The following is a 17,873-nucleotide window of genomic DNA, read 5'->3' as shown; positions in this document are numbered from 1 at the left end:
AACAACAGAGTAATCATAGCTGAATGACTTTTGATCATAGGGCTATTCAGTTAGCACTGACCTAGGGCTAAACACCAATCAATGGCGTTTTATCCCATTCATGGCTATATTCCTAATATCCATGTCTTTAATTCCATAATAATCAAATCATGAGAGGTTTAGTATATTAACTATAACCATGTATAGGTATATATTGCGTTGGCACTCCGTCGCTTACGACATCGAGGGTTCCAGTTGATCCGATCAACGGAACAGCCTGCTCGTGAAATTAACGTGCAAGTGGCTGAGCACTCCACAGACAAGTGTACCCTTAACGTGGTTCTCGGGGATATTCAGCGTGACACAGTGTGACAACGCTGACTCTTTGAATTACAGGCACAACAGAAACAGGAAGAAAGAGTGAGAGAAAGTTGTGGTGGAAGAGCACAGCAGGGTTTGCCACCATCCCCTGCCGGAGCCTCATGGGGCTTTAGGTGTTTTCGCTCAATAAACACTCACAACGCCCGGTATGGGAATCGAAACCGCGATCCTATGACTGCAAGTCCGCTGCCCTAACCACTGGGCCATTGCACCTCCAGAGGTATATATATTATTCTAGTATTAACCAAACGAAAGCATAAGTTATATTTAAGTTGAAATCTTTGTTAAAATATATGTACTTTTCTATGTGTGGTCTGAAACAGATGTTAAAGGAGGTAATGAGATCATTTTCGTTGTTAATTAATAGAGAGTGTAAAAAATATAACAAAATAGTTACTTACACATTCGAATTTGTGAAGAAGTTAATGCAGGCGGGCCATCTGTAATATAAAAAATATATTTTTATATTAAATAATTCTAATAATATTTTCAGTTCAATCTGTAAAATACACTGGTAACAATATATATACAGACAAATAATCAAATATAAAGAAACTGATTTTGTTACATGCATAAATTCAGTTTGTGAATGCATATGTTTAATATAGGTCATGCTCTGAACAGTAGGAAGTAAAACTGCAACTATTTCACTTCATTTACATTTAGTTCCTGATGTGGTTTTATATTAAGTCATGTTAGGGCTTTTCCTCAAGATTTTTCAGTCCTTGTTAAGAGTGTATCTGAGCATGAACCATTCTTATATGGTTTGCAAAGGCTAGACACAGAGGGATTCCTCTAGAATAAGGGTTAGCAAAATGTGGGCCTGTGTGTAGGCTTTCAAATTTGTTTAAGGCCTTTGGGTTGTTGACAGCTGTTGGAAAGTCTTTGTCTCATTATTTAATGCTCACTTGCACAACCATTACCATTGATGAAAAAGGGTGAGATATACAGAGTCAAAATAAAAGCTGCTGTCGACCAAACCATGAGAGACACACACACACACACACACGCACACGCACACGCACACAGAGCTACAAATAGGTTAGCTGATTACCACTGGTATGAATTTATTTATGAACCCCATAGATATATATTTAATCCTTTCAATGTAGGAAACACTTCATAATATTCTGTTATTCCCTGACTGGTTTCAGTCATTGGGTTGTGGCCATGCTGGTTGCATTGCTTTCAAGAGTACAGTTGATTATACTAACCCCAGTAATTCACTAGAACTTATTTTATCAACAATCAGAAGGGTGAAAGACAAGGTCAATGTCAGTGTAATTTGAGCTCTGAATGTAAAGGAAGATAATGAAACAACATTTTTGCTCGATGTGCTACTGATTCTGCCAGAAATAAACACTTTAAATATTAGTTTTAAATTTTAGCATAAGGCCAGCAATTTTAGGGAGGGTTAAGGCAGTTATAGTGAGCAGTTGAATACTGGTACTTACTTTATCAACTCCAAAAGAACGAAAGGCAAAATCGACCTCAGAAGAATTTGAAATCAGATTGTAAAGATGGATGAAATGCTGCTAAGCATTTTGCTTGGTATGATAATGATTCTGCCATTACACCGCCTTAACCCTTTAGCATTTAAACAGGCCATATGCAGCCCAAATACTCCATCTGTTTTGTGTGAAAATCAGCTAGATCTCGTCTCTCACACCAACCCTACAATATCATTCTTAAAATATGCAATCACATTATTGAAATCTTAAAGCTACATGATAAATTCAAAACAATGTAAATAAATAAGCATTACATTTGACATTAATTTGAATGCTAAAGGGTTAAGCACACTAAATACTGGTTTCAAATTTTGACCATTTCAGGAGAAGGGATAAGTCAAATCAACTCCAGTGCTCAACTGGTCATTTTTTTTATTGACCCCCAAAAGAAAAAAGGCAACATTGACCTCAGTGGAATTTGAACTCGCAGTCTTCTGGCTTGCCAGTCCTCAGTCAAATCGTCCAACCCATGCTAGCATGGAAAGCGGACATTAAACGATGATGATGATCATAAAAACAGACGAAATGCAGTTACCCATTCTGCTAACAATTCTGCCTGCTTGCCACCTTAAGCACACTAAATAATGAATATAATTCAGTACAATCATCTGACTGTATTTTAGAGACTACCTTTCTAGTTATTAGATATTAAGTTAAGCTGATTTCAATTGTTTAATAAAATAAGACAACAAAAATTAGGAAAATTCGTTGAATTAGCATTAATGCATTTAAAACTTGAATTAACAAACAAATCCACCATGTCTATGATTCACAGAAAGATTATTATAAATCAAAATACTCTGAATGTGTACATAATAAAATCTTTTCATTTATTCACTGGACAAACAATATTACAACCAATTCTATTTTATATGTATTGATAAGAAAAATTAGAATAATCAAATTGCAATGCACTTATAACACTCAAGATACAATATATGAAGCAAAACTACAATTCTTCAGATATTTTAACCGATTAAAATCAGATGACCACAATTTCCAAAATGTGCGAGTATTGATTATTGTAACTAGAATTTATCACTTTCAATGTTGGCAACAAACTTAGTGGATTTACAATGAATTCTTTGTAGTGAACATTTGATAAGCTTCTCAAATGGAATATGAAAGACTGATTTCATATATGTCTAGTGTTATATTTAGCATGAAATCTTTAAATAGAATTTATACTATATTTCTAAGATCAGTAATGTATATTTGTATGTAGAAAAATAAAGCTTAAACAGGCTAACTTCAATACATACTGTCCCAGTAATCTTCAAATGCCCTAACTCTGCATAACAAACAAAACATTAAGATAAGCATAACAAATAAAACATTAAACTGAAATGAAACAGTGAACGTGTGCAATTTGTATTCCAGGTCAAGAAAATATACACATAAACTAAAGTGCATTAGTCTTCCATACATCATATATATATATATATATATATATATATATATATATATAACAAAAAAGAAAATCATTCAGAGAATATACCAATCAAAACAAAGTGTAGATAAAACAACAAAAGAAAAGGTTATTAGTCCAATTAATTTTTTCTTTTCTATGAAAGAGGGTAATGCAGTATTGTCATAACTATGATTACCCTGATAAGTTCTGCAGACGATCCTCACAGAAATAGCAAGCAGGTGCTTTATCATGCTACAGTCTATGCCAGCTTGATAAAATTAACATAGAATAAAGAATTATGGGAATGTCAAAAAAAAGATAACGACAGCAAAGATAAGGATGATAACATTGATAAGGGACAGTCTTTCATCCTGAAATACATGAAATCATGCAACATTTGTTAATCTTATTCCCACAAGATTCCAAGCCAAGATCAATAAATTCTACTGTAGTTGCTGCAGTCAATTCTTTGCTAGGTTTTTTTTTTGTTTTTGTTTTTGTTCTTTTTCGAACCTCCACTTTTAAGTTCCTGTTTTATAGCTAAGGAATGGAATATGAAAAGCTAAACAGAATTTCCATCTGACTATCATGTTCTATCAAGCCATAACATTATTGGACCACATTTCTATGCACATAAAAAATGGTCTTTAAGTGTCAAATTTAGCAAAAAGTTTTTTAATGTTCTGTTATAAATCTTCCCGTAATAATTCAATGCAAGGAAATGTTTAAAATACAAGATTATAGTTAGCCAACTTGATAAAAAAACGAAAATCAGACAGTAAACAGAAGTGAGCAAAACATTTTGTTTTCAATGGTTAATTCTACCTATAACCAAGTAGGCATCAGAGATAATATAACTTAATGCTGTGAAGAACATAGCACTACAGAATTGCAGTCACAGACCTAGCCAATTGGTTAAGAAGTTTGATACAATCATAAAGTTCTATGTTTGATTGCATTGCACAGCATCTTCAGCAAATGTTTTGTACCATAGCTTCACATCCACACAAGCTTTCATCATCATCATCATCATCATCGTTTAACGTCTGCTTTCCATGCTAGCATGGGTTGGACGATTTGACTGAGGACTGGTGAAACCGGATGGCAACACCAGGCTCCAATCTAAATTTGGCAGAGTTTCTACAGCTGGATGCCCTTCCTAATGCCAACCACTCAGAGAGTGTAGTAGGTGCTTTTACGTGTCACCTGCACGAAGGCCAGTCAGGCGATATTGGCAACGGCCACGCTCAAAATGGTGTCTTTTATGTGCCACCCGCACAAGCCAGTCCAGGGGCACTGGCAATGATCTCACTCGAAAATCCGGCGGTACTGGCAACGGCCACGCTCAAAATGGTGCATCTTATGTGCCACCCGCACAAGAGCCAGTCCAGGGGCACTGGCAACGATCTTACTTGGCTTGCCGGGTCTTCTCACGCACAGCACATTTCCAAAGGTCTCGGTCAGTAGTCATCGCCTCGGTGAGGCCCAATGTACGAAGGTCTTGCCTCACCACCTCAGCCCACGTCTTCCTGGGCCTACCTCTTCCACGGGTTCCCTCAACTGTTAGGGTGTGGCACTTTTTCACGCAGCTATCCTCATCCATTCTCACCACATGTCCATACCAGCGCAATCGTCTCTCTTGCACACCACAACTGATGCTTCCAATGTTCAGCTTTTCTCTCAAGATACTTACACTCTGACGGGTATTCACATTGACATTACACATCCAACGGAGCATACTGGCTTCATTCCTTGTGAGCTTACGTATGTCCTCAGCAGTTACAGCCCATGTTTCACTGCCATGTAGCATGGCTGTTCGTACACATGTGTCATACAGTCTGCCTTTTACTCTGAGTGAGAGTCCCTTTGTCGCCAGCAGGGGTAAGAGTTCTCTAAACTTTGCCCAGGCTATTCTTATTCTAGCAGCTACACTTTCAGCGCACCCACCTCCACTACTAACTTGGTCGCCCAGATAGCGGAAGCTATCGACTACCTCTAGTTTTTCACCCTGGAATGAGATAGAAGTTGTTTCCTGTTTGTTTACAGTTTTTATTGCACCTGAACATCTGCCACAAACAAAAACTAACTTCCTAGTTAACCTGCCTTTGATGTTGCTGCACCTCTTATGTGTCCATAGCTTGCACCGGGTACATCTTATAGAGTTACTACCTACTCCTTTTCTACATACTGAGCAGGGCCATCTACCTGAAGGGGTTTGTGTTTTATCTACCTTCCTACTTATTAGGATTTTGGTTTTAGCTAGGTTGACTCTAAGGCCCTTTGATTCTAGTCCTTGCTTCCACACCTGAAACTTCTCTAGTTCTGATAGTGACTCGGCTATTAGAGCAAGGTCATCAGCATAGAGGAGCTCCCAGGGGCAACCTGTCTTGAACTCCTCTGTGATTGCCTGGAGGACTATGATAAATAAGAGGGGGCTGGTAGAATTTGGTAGATAGAAAATCATTTAAATCTGTCCAATACCAGAATCTTGGGAATATTCCATCACATACTATAATTTAAAATAGGTAGTATCATTGATCATAATACTGGAATATCTACTGGAAACCAGTGTAAGATCTAATACCTTAGCCAGGAAGCAAGAGTAATCTTACCTACTTTTACTACAAAGCTGAAAGATAAGCCAGAATCTTATCAATGTTTTAAGAAAGAATTAACCAGTTTAACTTCAATTTCAGACAAATATAATTAAAATACCAAAGAGCTGATTTAAGTGTATTTACACCAGTTGTCTTCAGTGAAAAATTTTCTCCATGACAAAACAGTGAATGGCTTACTTATAAGTTTGAACATGCCACTGGCATATTCAAACTGGTGATAACATTGCATAAAATATATCTTTATTTCCTTCTTAATATTTCTGTAGTTAAAACAAAGGATATGATCACTTTTAGATAAATAAAAAATTTGAGAATCAACTATGATTTCAGTGATGTATTTAGCATGAAGGTAAGAGTTCAATGCTCAGTCATTAGACCTCTTCTGTTAATCATAGTCTTACAGGCCATCACAAACTTTTGGTCTGTCCATAGACTCCTATATGCTGAAGATTTAGTTCTCATAGCTATATCTATAGTGGTATTAGAGAAGAAATTCTACACTTGGAAACTAAATTTAGAATTGAGAAACCTCAAGGTAAACTTAGCAAAAACTAGGGTTTTAGTAAGTAGGAAAGAAGACAGGACCCTGGTATCTTCAGGGAAACAGTTTTACTTGATAAGTGAAAAAAGAGTATAAGCTCCATACATTTTACCCAACATAAGCTATGGACACACAAGTAGTGTAGTGGAATCACAGGCTGACTTACAGAGAAAGATAGATGCACCAGAGAATACAAACTATGAGCACAACAGAATTTTGTAATATCAGTAGCTTTTGTAACATAATTAGCAAGGAAGATGGCTGCTCTAAAAGTATAGTAGCCAGGATAAAAACAAATTGGAAAAGGTTTAGAGAGTTACTACAACTGCTCGCAAAAAAGATCTTTTCCCTCAGAGTGATGGGCAGATTGTTTGATGCTGCAATGCTGCATGGTAAGATTTGGACCTTGAATGCAGAGGACTTGCAAGAGCTAGAAAGAAATTAAGCTAGTATTACTTTATTGGGTGCACAGTGTAAGTGTGCATGGATGACAAAGTACAAACAGGCAGAGAAAAACTAGACATAAAAGGAATCCAATATAATGTTTAAGAAAGATTGTGCTGGTGTAGATAAGTGATGCAGATGGATGAGAACAGCTATATAAAAATATGCTGATCACTTAATATCAAGTAAAACTGTTTCCCTGAAGATACCAGGGTCCTGTCTTCTTTCCTACTTATTAAAACCCTAGTTTTTGCTAAGTTTACCTTGAGGTTTCTCAATTCTAAATTTAGTTTCCAAGTGTAGAATTTCTTCTCTAATACCACTATAGATATAGCTATGAGAACTAAATCTTCAGCATATAGGAGTCTATGGACAGACCAAAAGTTTGTGATGGCCTGTAAGACTATGATTAACAGAAGAGGTCTAATGACTGAGCATTGAACTCTTACCTTCATGCTAAATACATCACTGAAATCATAGTTGATTCTCAAATTTTTTATTTATCTAAAAGTGATCATATCCTTTGTTTTAACTACAGAAATATTAAGAAGGAAATAAAGATATATTTTATGCAATGTTATCACCAGTTTGAATATGCCAGTGGCATGTTCAAACTTATAAGTAAGCCATTCACTGTTTTGTCATGGAGAAAATTTTTCACTGAAGACAACTGGTGTAAATACACTTAAATCAGCTCTTTGGTATTTTAATTATATTTGTCTGAAATTGAAGTTAAACTGGTTAATTCTTTCTTAAAACATTGATAAGATTCAGGCTTATCTGTAGAAAAGATGTCGGACAACAAAGTGAAAGTTGATCTCAGAAACTTGAGCATCATGTAGGAAATGACAAAGACCTTGGTGGTTGATTATATGCAGTACCCAAGATCTCAGCAATAGAGTTTCTAGAGGCACAGTGTGTGTGTGCGTGCGTGTGTATGTGTGCGCGCGCGTGTGCGTGTGCGTCTCACACATACAACTGAGCCCCCTCATCCAATTACTTCCTCAAGCCATCCCCATCACTGGCCCCTCTATCACCTGCCCAACTGCAATATTCAGCCTCTGTATTTAAATAAAGACAGAACTACATATTTCATCATCATTTTATCTGAAGCCAGTTATTTTCTTAATACTGAAAACAATTTCACATGATATTCATCATTCATTCTTAATACGGTTCCTCCCCCCACTTCATATTTAACATTGATTATTTGTGCCACCAATTATCTGTCCTTTTCCACCATCATGTATCCCTCACTTTCCCCATGCACTATGTCTACCTCTCCCCTCACACTCTGGAAACCTACCCCAGCCCCACAGGTCATGTCACTCTTTCTCTTATCCTTCTATCTCCTGTATTGTCATGACTATTCTGCTGCCTTTCACTCCTTCCTGTACTGTCAGTCATCACCAACTCTCCCCTCCTCCACTCAACTCCTATGCATCATTGATCACTCCTTCACCTTTGTCTACATATCACTGCCTCTACTCCTTAACCCTACCCAAACTCTAGAGTCATCACCTAAACTTTACCTTCCCTCCAAAGTATATAGTTTTTTTTTTATTCATTATATTCAGTCTTTCTCCCATTCCCTCGTCTAATGTTCTCTCACTCTCCTCAAACACTTTCGCAACTTCTACCCACCTAAACTCCCACTTCTATTCCCATTCACTTCTACTCCTCTTGAAGGTGGTTCTAATACCTCATCATCACTATTTCATATCTTTCCAGTTCTACCCTTATTAGTTCCACCCTCTCGGCTATAATATGAGTAGCAGTATAGCTCCTCTACAGCAAGAAACCTATCCTGGTCTTGATCCCTTCTTTCATATTATAACTTTTCATGTCCTAACAAAACTGTCTCCCTCTCTACAGAAGCCCAACTCAGACAAAAGATATCTCGGTCTCACATGGTGACATCACTAGTCCTAGTGTTACAAAGAGGCACCTAGTATACTCTATAAAGAGGTTGGCATTAGGTAGAGCATCTGGGGCATGATGCAGTCCTCTGATACATCATCATATCCTGTCAAACCATCCAGCCCATGCCACCATACAAGATGCAATACTAAAAGATGACAATGATGATATTCAGAATTCAAGAGGATGCAACAGTGCACTGTGGTAAACTTACAACAAAACTGATTTAACTTTTAGTATTTTTTCTTTCTGTTTCTAGTTGAATTTTTTTTTTTTTTTTTTTAATGTATTTAAGAAAAACATGGTCACACAAATTCTTTGTCTTTTAAATGAAGGATTCCTGTATATTTGAGAAATTATTTTCAATTATAAGTCATGTAATATAAATGAAATATATATTTTAATTTAAAGTGAAACTAATTATAACTTGATAAAGTGTATGAGTATATGGACAAGATATTGAAGGAGCGACAATGTAGTCATCATGCTAAAAAAATAAAAATCAATGAAATGTCCCTCAAATCCCTCCTTAAGGAAAATAAAACATTGGATAATATTGTCCTGAGTTCTCTGCACATAGATGGTCATGGCTAGAATGCCTTTGCTCATTGGTCTGTTCTATCAAGGCTAACCTTTATCGGAGATGGATTCAAAAGTAATATTTCTCTCTCTCTCCCTTATACATATACACACACGTACACGCACGCGCGCGCGCACGCGCACGCGCGGTACAATGAACAAGGCTGAATGAATAATGTGACATCAGTTCAGCTGTGCACATGGTTTTAACTCCTCCCTAAGAGATACATGCTAGATATTCTGTTTTCTCAATGAGTTGATTTCAGCTGTGATTCAAATTGAGATTTCACTCTGTTAAATAAAAGAAATATATCAATACAAGTACCAATCTAGTAAAGTTGTGAGAACAGTGCCTTCTTACACAAATATCTTTATCCCTGTTTACTACAGTAAGGGCCCTAGTCTTATTCTGTTTTAATGCTTTCTCTCCCATTATAATGTACATGTCCTTCAGGTAGTTCTTTTGATTTTATGTAATTATGCATCTCTTTAGAACAAAGATGTTGCAGAAAGAGTAGCTTGATTACAGTAACATAATCCTATAGTAATTATACTATTTATAAACCAATGAACCTCTATGAGATCACTCAAACTATTAGAAATATCAACCAATTCTCCCTCAAACTATACCATGCCACCTCAAAAAGAACACTTAAGATAATGTAGTCCACTGTCAGAGAAAATAAAAAGGTAGGCATGGCTGGATTGTCTTTAATGATAGGCCTATTTGATCAGAACTGACCTAGGGTTAAATAACTTGTGAAATTTCATTGAAACCTGTAAGATGAAAGGCAATCAAAGGTATTTGAACTTAGATCCTTTATTGTCTGAAGTTGCTTTTGTTGTATGTTATGCAGAAATATTGGAAGCCAATAAAATTATATAGTGTTATCACCAGGATATATACATTACAGTATTGGTTTAATCAAATCCTAGATGAATCCAATTTACCTTTCATCCTTCAAGATCAATGAAATATATAGTTGTAGACTTCCTCTCTGAAATGCTTAGGTTTTACTGGCCTGAACCATTCAGCAATAAATAGATACTTCGTAAATGTATACTTTATACTGTGTGCTATAAGAAACCAATGTATCAAATTGGGAAGAGTCAAACAGCTGAATAAACAAATATGCAAAATTATAATTGATTAAAATATGGACTCTTCCATTTGCAAAAAAAAAAATCCCAAGAACAAAGAAATCATTATTTATATTAATTAATCCTTACAAAATTCTTCAAATATCTCAAATGTTTCACTTTAGAACAGCTTGTATGTATGAAGAATGCTAGCATGTGTGTATATAGAAAAAAATACTGGTACATGTGTGTATTGATAATAGTGCAAAGCACATGCACATGCAGACAATAGTTCCACAATGTGCATGCATGCAAACAATAGTGCCAGTACATGTGTGCATGCACAAGAGTATGAGTGCATACCTGTACAAATAAGAAAATGTATGTGCGCACACACACATGAATAGATATGTAACAAAAGCCACCCATGCAAAATATAATAGGCAAGTTGATGTTCATATATTTAATGCATAGATCATATAAATGCTGAATTATTCAATCTCTAAACAATTATATTCTCTACATCAATAATGTGCAATCTTTCATACACAAGTGGGTGCTGAAATGTTCTTGGTTTTAAGAGTATTGCAAAAGCTCTGGCTAGAGGCCCAACTTTCCGAGTTCTTTTACATGTTTAAAAAACAAAACTGAAGGTTTTCTGCAATAAGTGTGTGAATCTGAGAGAAGATTATGTTGAATAAAATCATAATTAACTGGTCCTCCAGTATTTTCTTTTACCGAAAGCCAGAAACTTTTAAGCACCTCTTCATGTGTGTGTATGTGTGTGTGTATACGCATGCACACACACACACACACACACACATTTACACACACAGTAATTCATTTATGATCATTTGTGCAAACACAGAAAAGCAATGTTACACTGTGGAGATCAGAATATAGCTGAAACACATCCAGAATTGTTTCCTGCATGTCTAAAGTATGAAAAAAAAGTAATCAGTTGTTCAAATCAATATGCTAACTCAAAGCCTACATCACTAAGAAGCTGCTATAACTAAATTCTTTGTTATGATATTGGATAAATGTTTGTTTAACTTTGCTTTTACTGAGCAAATAATACTAAACAAATCTCTCTCTCTCTCTCTCTCTCTCTCTCATAGCCTTGTCAAAGCACATTGCTGAGGTACAGCAATTATTGATTTTTCTAACAGAATGCAACAAAACATAACACTGCAAGGTTATTGCAGAAATACAATATATAATCCTTAAGGAAAACTCATTAAAATACAAATACTTTCAATTGATTTCTTTTGAGTATCACCAAACCAAGTCACCAGAAATAGAATATAGTAGATTCAACTAAAAGTAAATGTGATCCTAGCAGGATTTGAACCCAGAATTGTGAAATTAGATTCATTCAGTGTTCAACAATATCTAGCAACTTGTCACTTGCACAAATCCTTCCATAAATACAAAATTTTGTATAACGGTAGTATATGGTCAATTAGAAATCTGAACTGATGGTTTTGTTGACTTGGAAAGGAAATATTACTTAATGGCTGTTGCATTTAAAAGGACTGCTATTAAATGTATTGTCATCAATGTTGATTTAACATCCTCTTTCTATTAGTTGGCAGGTTTTAAAATACATACATTGACACTTCTCAACCAGATACCATTCCATTTGTAACATGCAAAGTAATTTAAATGGAAGATAAAGCTCAGTGGAAAAAGTAAGAGGAAAATAGAAAAGTGACAACAGGTTGGGAAAGAAAGCTGAAAAAGCAAAATATATAAAAGGCAGGAAGCTATGCAAAAGAAAGAAATGCAAGAAGCAAAACAAAGAAAAAGAGAAAAGAAGAGAAATAAAGGCTAAGGAAAATAAAAACAGAGTGGGGAGAGAGAGATAAGACAAGAGAGGGAGAAAGAGATGGAGACAAAGGCAGAACTAAGTAATTTATAGTGCACAGCACAACAAATATTATCAATTGTAGATGTGATGTGAAACTAATGGTCAGCAACAGGAGGTAGAAATTATTTTCAGTTCATAGAGCTGCTGTGAATTAATAAAAAAGGAATCTAATTAGTTTCTGATGTCTAAAATGAACTGAAAATTTCTAGTAGTTTCAAGTAGTGCTCCAAGGTAAACATTTTTTTTTAATCCCCACATTTCATTTTATGAACTGCAAACAAAATTAACCATTTAGCTGGAAATTTCTAAACATAACTAATATGTAAGCATATTAAGACATCTTTATTTTTATCTCCTTCTATTGTAAGGAATTTAAAGATTACATGTTGAGAAGATGTTTCTACTACTAACCATATTGCAAAATGAGGCTAGGAGGGATGCATTTATCCACACATTGACAGCTGTCAGAATTTAAACTTCTAACTATAGCTCCCTGCATTATATCAATCCCTACTTAATATATTCTTCATGTTAAAGACATCACTAGGAAAATTTCCCATCAGTATTTTAAATTGTCATATAAGTGAATGCTTTATGTAAAAAAAATCTAGGATTTTGTAAGTATCCACAATAATGCTTTTCTGCGATGTCTAATAAAGAATGAAATATGTTCATAGTTTCTCCTCTTAGTTCCCTAAAATCTGACTTATTTCCAACTGCATGCCTTACCATGTTAATTTTTAATTTGGATTTTAGAGCTGTCTCCCTTATTTTCCTTGACAAAAGTTATTGATTAACACCAATAATTTATCATCATAATGAGTATAATTTTAATTAAATATCTTCAAGAAACTCACTACCTTAAGTAGAAGTCCACTTAAGTGTATGTGTTAGTCTTGGTATATTGAATGTAAGAGCCATTGAAATTTAACTAGAAATAATTATGTTGTAAGGATAAAACAATATTATGAATTATTTTTGAGCAGCTGGCTGAAAGAATTGTTAAGACATTGAAAAATACTTTGTGGTTTCATTCTGGTTCTTCACATTCTGAATTTAGATTGTTAGGGTCAACTTTGCTTTTCTTTCCTCCAAGGTCAATAAAATAAAGTACCAGTCAAATACTAGAGGTGATGTAATCAACTAACTTCCTTCCTTCTAAACTACTGGCCTTGTGATTTTAAGCAATCATTGTATATTGATTTACATGTTTGAACTCTAGTCAAGCACCTTAACATTATAGCCATTTCTGCTTCTGACTCAACAAATTCGAGTCATTTTCAATATCATTAAGATGCCAATTAGCATATTAACCAATAGGAGGCTCTCCACATATGTTACATCATAAATTATAAGGATGTTGCACGTTAGTTTGCCAGAGAGAATGTGAAGGTAGTTTAATTTAAATTAAATTACTTAAACAACTGAATAATGTTATAAAGGTTATTTTTCTCTAGAATTCGGCCCATTTCTCTTTTAGATGTAATTATAGCTTCTTAAATGTCAAGAGGAATAAGCAACTGCAAAACAAACACTAGTTTTCCCTCCTCTTTTTCCCCACTCCCATAGCAGACCTAATATCATTGAGTTTGAAAATATATCTTCCTGTTTGATCAGTGGAACAAAACACTCATTATATTGAAGTATAGGTAACAGAGTATTCCACAAACATGAGCATCCTGAATGTAATCTTCTTTAGATAAACTCAGTGTACCAAGACTGGACTTTTCAATAACAACTACAACTCATGGAATAAGTTACGCCCCCACCCCCACCCCACCCTTTTATTTTTGCCAACTCAGTTTAATTCAAAAGGCTTAAGTTGAGCCAAAGTAATAGGCAAAGACATTTGTTAAAGGAAACGTGCAGTGAGATTCAACCCAGAACCTTATGATTGCTAAGCAAGACATCCTGGACCAAATCCAGAAGGGCCACTCCACTGATTGGCTTTAAATCATGTTCCAGCCTCTGGCCCTCAAGTGCACTGTCTCTTCTATCTTTTCTAATGTTGCCATAATGACCTCTTTTCCTTGGAGCTGGCTGGACTTGTACCTCCTCCACACAGGAACAATCTACCCAGTTATTTCCCTACTTTCTGTCACCCTTGTTGTGCCCAAGCCTCCCCCACTCCAGAGCCCTGTCCCAATTAGTATTCCTTGTTCTTCCTTCTCAGAAAAATAACCCTCTGGAATCTCCCCCTTATTTAAGCCTTTCCAGTAAGATATTGGACACTGCATGTTTCTCCAGCTATAAAAGAAAAACTAAACCCTTCAGCAAGGATTGTATGCCTATCAAATAGATAGCAGAAAACAGAAGCAGACTGATTATCCTTATTGTTCTGCACTGTTGTGTATATATGTATGCTTGAAAGTTAACACAGCAAAGCTAGGAAAGGAAGGGTTATTGCCAGAAATATAAAAGACATGTAACTGGGAAACTATGTATAACAGAAATTATATTCTATACGACAGACACAATCACCTATACTTGTTGATAACACCCAGGAAGAACTATGGTAGTTTCAGCGGATTCTTTGATCCATAGCTATTATTGGTTGTTACATCTATCAGAAATGGCCATCAAATCTCCAAATAACATCCTTTAAAAAAAAAGACACATTGAATATAATGATAATGAGTTCTTCGCAGATAAGAAAAAGTGAGATGGTTATGTCTGGAAATCTTTTGATCATAGGTCTACCCAATCGGGGCTGATCTAGGGTTACACAACAACAAAATAGACTATTAAGTGTCACTAGGAAATGTAGAGTTAACATAGAAGTTTGTAATGTGTAAAATAAGTGAGTTGAGATATCGAATAAGTGGATAAAAACTGTAGCATATTTGTAAGCTTAAGTCACATTTCCTAAAGTTTTAGAAACAAATGGTTATATTGTACAATTTCTAATTAAGACTAATTAACAAATATAGCAAGATTTGATAGTATAAATAACTGATTGAAACAATATCTTAGTATGTTATGTGTATACATGAATTTCACAGTTCTTTTTATATCTAAACAGCTAGATACAAAGTCAGTATGTTAAAATTACTTGTTTTATCAACTCGAAAGTGGGGTCAATTAGTGTTTTAAAGTGTAAGGTATAGAGACATATCATAAAGCAAAGCAATTGGTGAGTTTAACCAACAAAATGCCTATTTAACAAAATCTTGTCAGAGTTTTTTTTTTTTTTTTTCTTTTTGGCTTTTGCTTTTGTTGATACTTAGATATTTTGGACTTGGGTATTATATGAAAATATAATACAGTTTGCTTTATTCTGAAAAGCCTAGCCAACAAGTTGTCACATTTGAAATTTATCATGGATCTTATGCTGTTATCATTGGAATTCATTTTATTTAGATTACTTTAATGAAATGTTTTAATAGACTTCTTACTGATTCCACACACCACCCCAATTTTTTAAGATTTCTTACTTTTCTAGAATATGTTAGAAGGAATCAAACTTCTTAGTTCTGATCCGAGTCTTATTTGAAAATTGCCTTTTTTTTTTCCTTTTAGAAAAAACATTTTAAAATAAAGAACAGGTTTTAAAATGTAATACAAGACAAAACTGAATGCAGTTTGGTTGACAAGGATTATCTTTATTAATAATTCTAATAAAAATAGTATTGAAACAAAGTGTCTAATATGGACACTATGGTTACTATTAAAAACTGTCTTGTAGATAACACTAAAAATGCAGAGCAATTTATAACTCTACAATTAGAAGAAAAATTGCTTGGCAGATATAAATTCAGAGCACATAAACATGTCTTTAGATAACCAAAGGTTGTTCTGGTACATTCTATCCACTGTTGAATATCCTCATCAATATTTACATTCTGTTAAGTCAGCAAACTGACAGAATCTTTAACACACCTGGAAAAAGGCTTAGCAGCATTTTATCTGCTTTTAGGCTCTGAGTTCGAATTCTGCCAAGGTCAACTTTGCCTTTCATCCTTCCAGGGTCAATAAAATAAGTACCAGTTAAGCCAGGGGGGGTGCCACTGTAATTGACTTATCCCCTCCCCCAAATTGATGGCCTTGTGCCAAAATTTGAAACCAATATTTACATTCTGTTGTAAAGTACTTCCAATATCTGGGAAGCTGTCTATATTTTCCACCTTCTGTCCATATAACTAAATGGTTGACCCCGGTTCCTGATTATTTGGTGCATTTGGTGCATTTTGATGTGAGATCTTTAATTTACTTACTGAGAAATAGACACACTTGCCTTGGTCACTCATCATCTTTGTGAGCTTCAACATCTTGAGATAAGTTTTCACTACTACTGCCTATGTCTTTCTCAATCTACTTCCACATGCTCCAACTAATCTGATTGCTTTCTCCGTCATCCAGGCACATTAACATTACATAGCACAATAGTGATTGTGCACACAAACTCATGCAACAAGTCATGCTTATCTCATTTCTTTCCATTCTTTTCACATCCACTCTCTTCAATGTCTATATTTTAATACCATGTAATATTGGATTTCATGTACAAACACCATACAATCTACCTTGCATTAGTGGGAGATGTACTTTGTTGATAGTAGTGGTCACAACTCCCTAAGCTTTTTCTATCCTGTTCTTATTGTATCTACTATGCTTTTAAAGCACCCCAGTTAGGCCACATATGTAGAGAAGTCTTTTTTCCCTGTTAACCTGCCTATGATCTCAATACTTCTTGTATACCCATTGTGCTTACATATGTATACATTATGGATTTCCTACCTACTCCTTTACTACTACCCAAGAAGTGGCTATGCTTGATAACAGGAAAGATAGGACTCTTCTGCATAACTAAAGCATTTGTTTTTGCTAGATTACTTTGAGGTTCTTTTCCATTCTAAGTGTTGCTTCACCAAATCTTTGACAAATTCACTTGTGAGAACTAGGTTATCAACATACAGGGGTTCCAAATCTGTTATTACTTAGAGAGTTATAAGAAACAAGAGAAGGCTAAGAACCAAGCTCTCATGAATAACTACATGATGCTAAATTACTCATCTTGCTGTCAGCATCTCTATGTAGCTAGCACAACTCTCACATTCCATTCATCTACATCTAATTTTCTTAGCAACCACCACACTACAGAATGTTGAACTATCAAATGCCTTCTCTAGCTCAACAAATGCCAGTTATAATGGCTTACTCTTAACTAAGAACTTCTCATTTTCTAGTAAGAAGGAAGAGAACACCAGCAGCAACCTACCCAAGTCCAAACTTGAACTTTATCTCATTTAGGTAAATTTTGTCTTACTGATAAATATACTCTTCCGCATCTAAAAATCTACTTTGTTGCATACACACACTCATATGAATACACTTGTAGAAACAGGTCTCTCTCTCTCCCTCTCCCTCCCTCCCTCCCTCCCTATAAAACCTTAGATGACAATCTGTCAGCAAGTTTAATACCTCCACATGGCACGTGGGTACTTTTAATATTGAAAACAAGCATCCATGCCAAAACTTCAGTCTGAGAATAACTTCAACAGTTTCGGTGGTTCATAAAAGGACCATGGATCATGCC

The 17,873-nt window shown here is 35.2% G+C and overlaps 1 protein-coding gene across 3 annotated transcripts in view; it reads right to left on the bottom strand.

Moving 5' to 3' along the window:
* Window positions 1–17,873, bottom strand: part of LOC106871647 (transmembrane protein 65) — a 137,654-nt gene that overhangs the window by 50,896 nt on the left and 68,885 nt on the right. For all 3 annotated transcript variants that reach the window (XR_001409685.3, XM_014918219.3, XM_089366609.1), the window contains exon 2: window positions 762–800. Coding sequence is in view for 2 of the 3 variants with exons in the window: in XM_014918219.3 (XP_014773705.1) it covers window positions 762–800 (39 nt within the window). In the remaining variant the exon portion in view is untranslated. The remainder of the gene's footprint in view (window positions 1–761; window positions 801–17,873) is intronic.

This window comes from Octopus bimaculoides, chromosome 19 (genome assembly GCF_046866305.1).
Source record: "Octopus bimaculoides isolate indiv1 chromosome 19, ASM4686630v1, whole genome shotgun sequence".
Taxonomy (NCBI): Eukaryota; Metazoa; Mollusca; class Cephalopoda; order Octopoda; family Octopodidae; genus Octopus; species Octopus bimaculoides.
The sequence above is the reverse complement of the archived record's forward strand: the minus strand, read 5'-3'. Positions and strand labels throughout refer to the sequence as shown.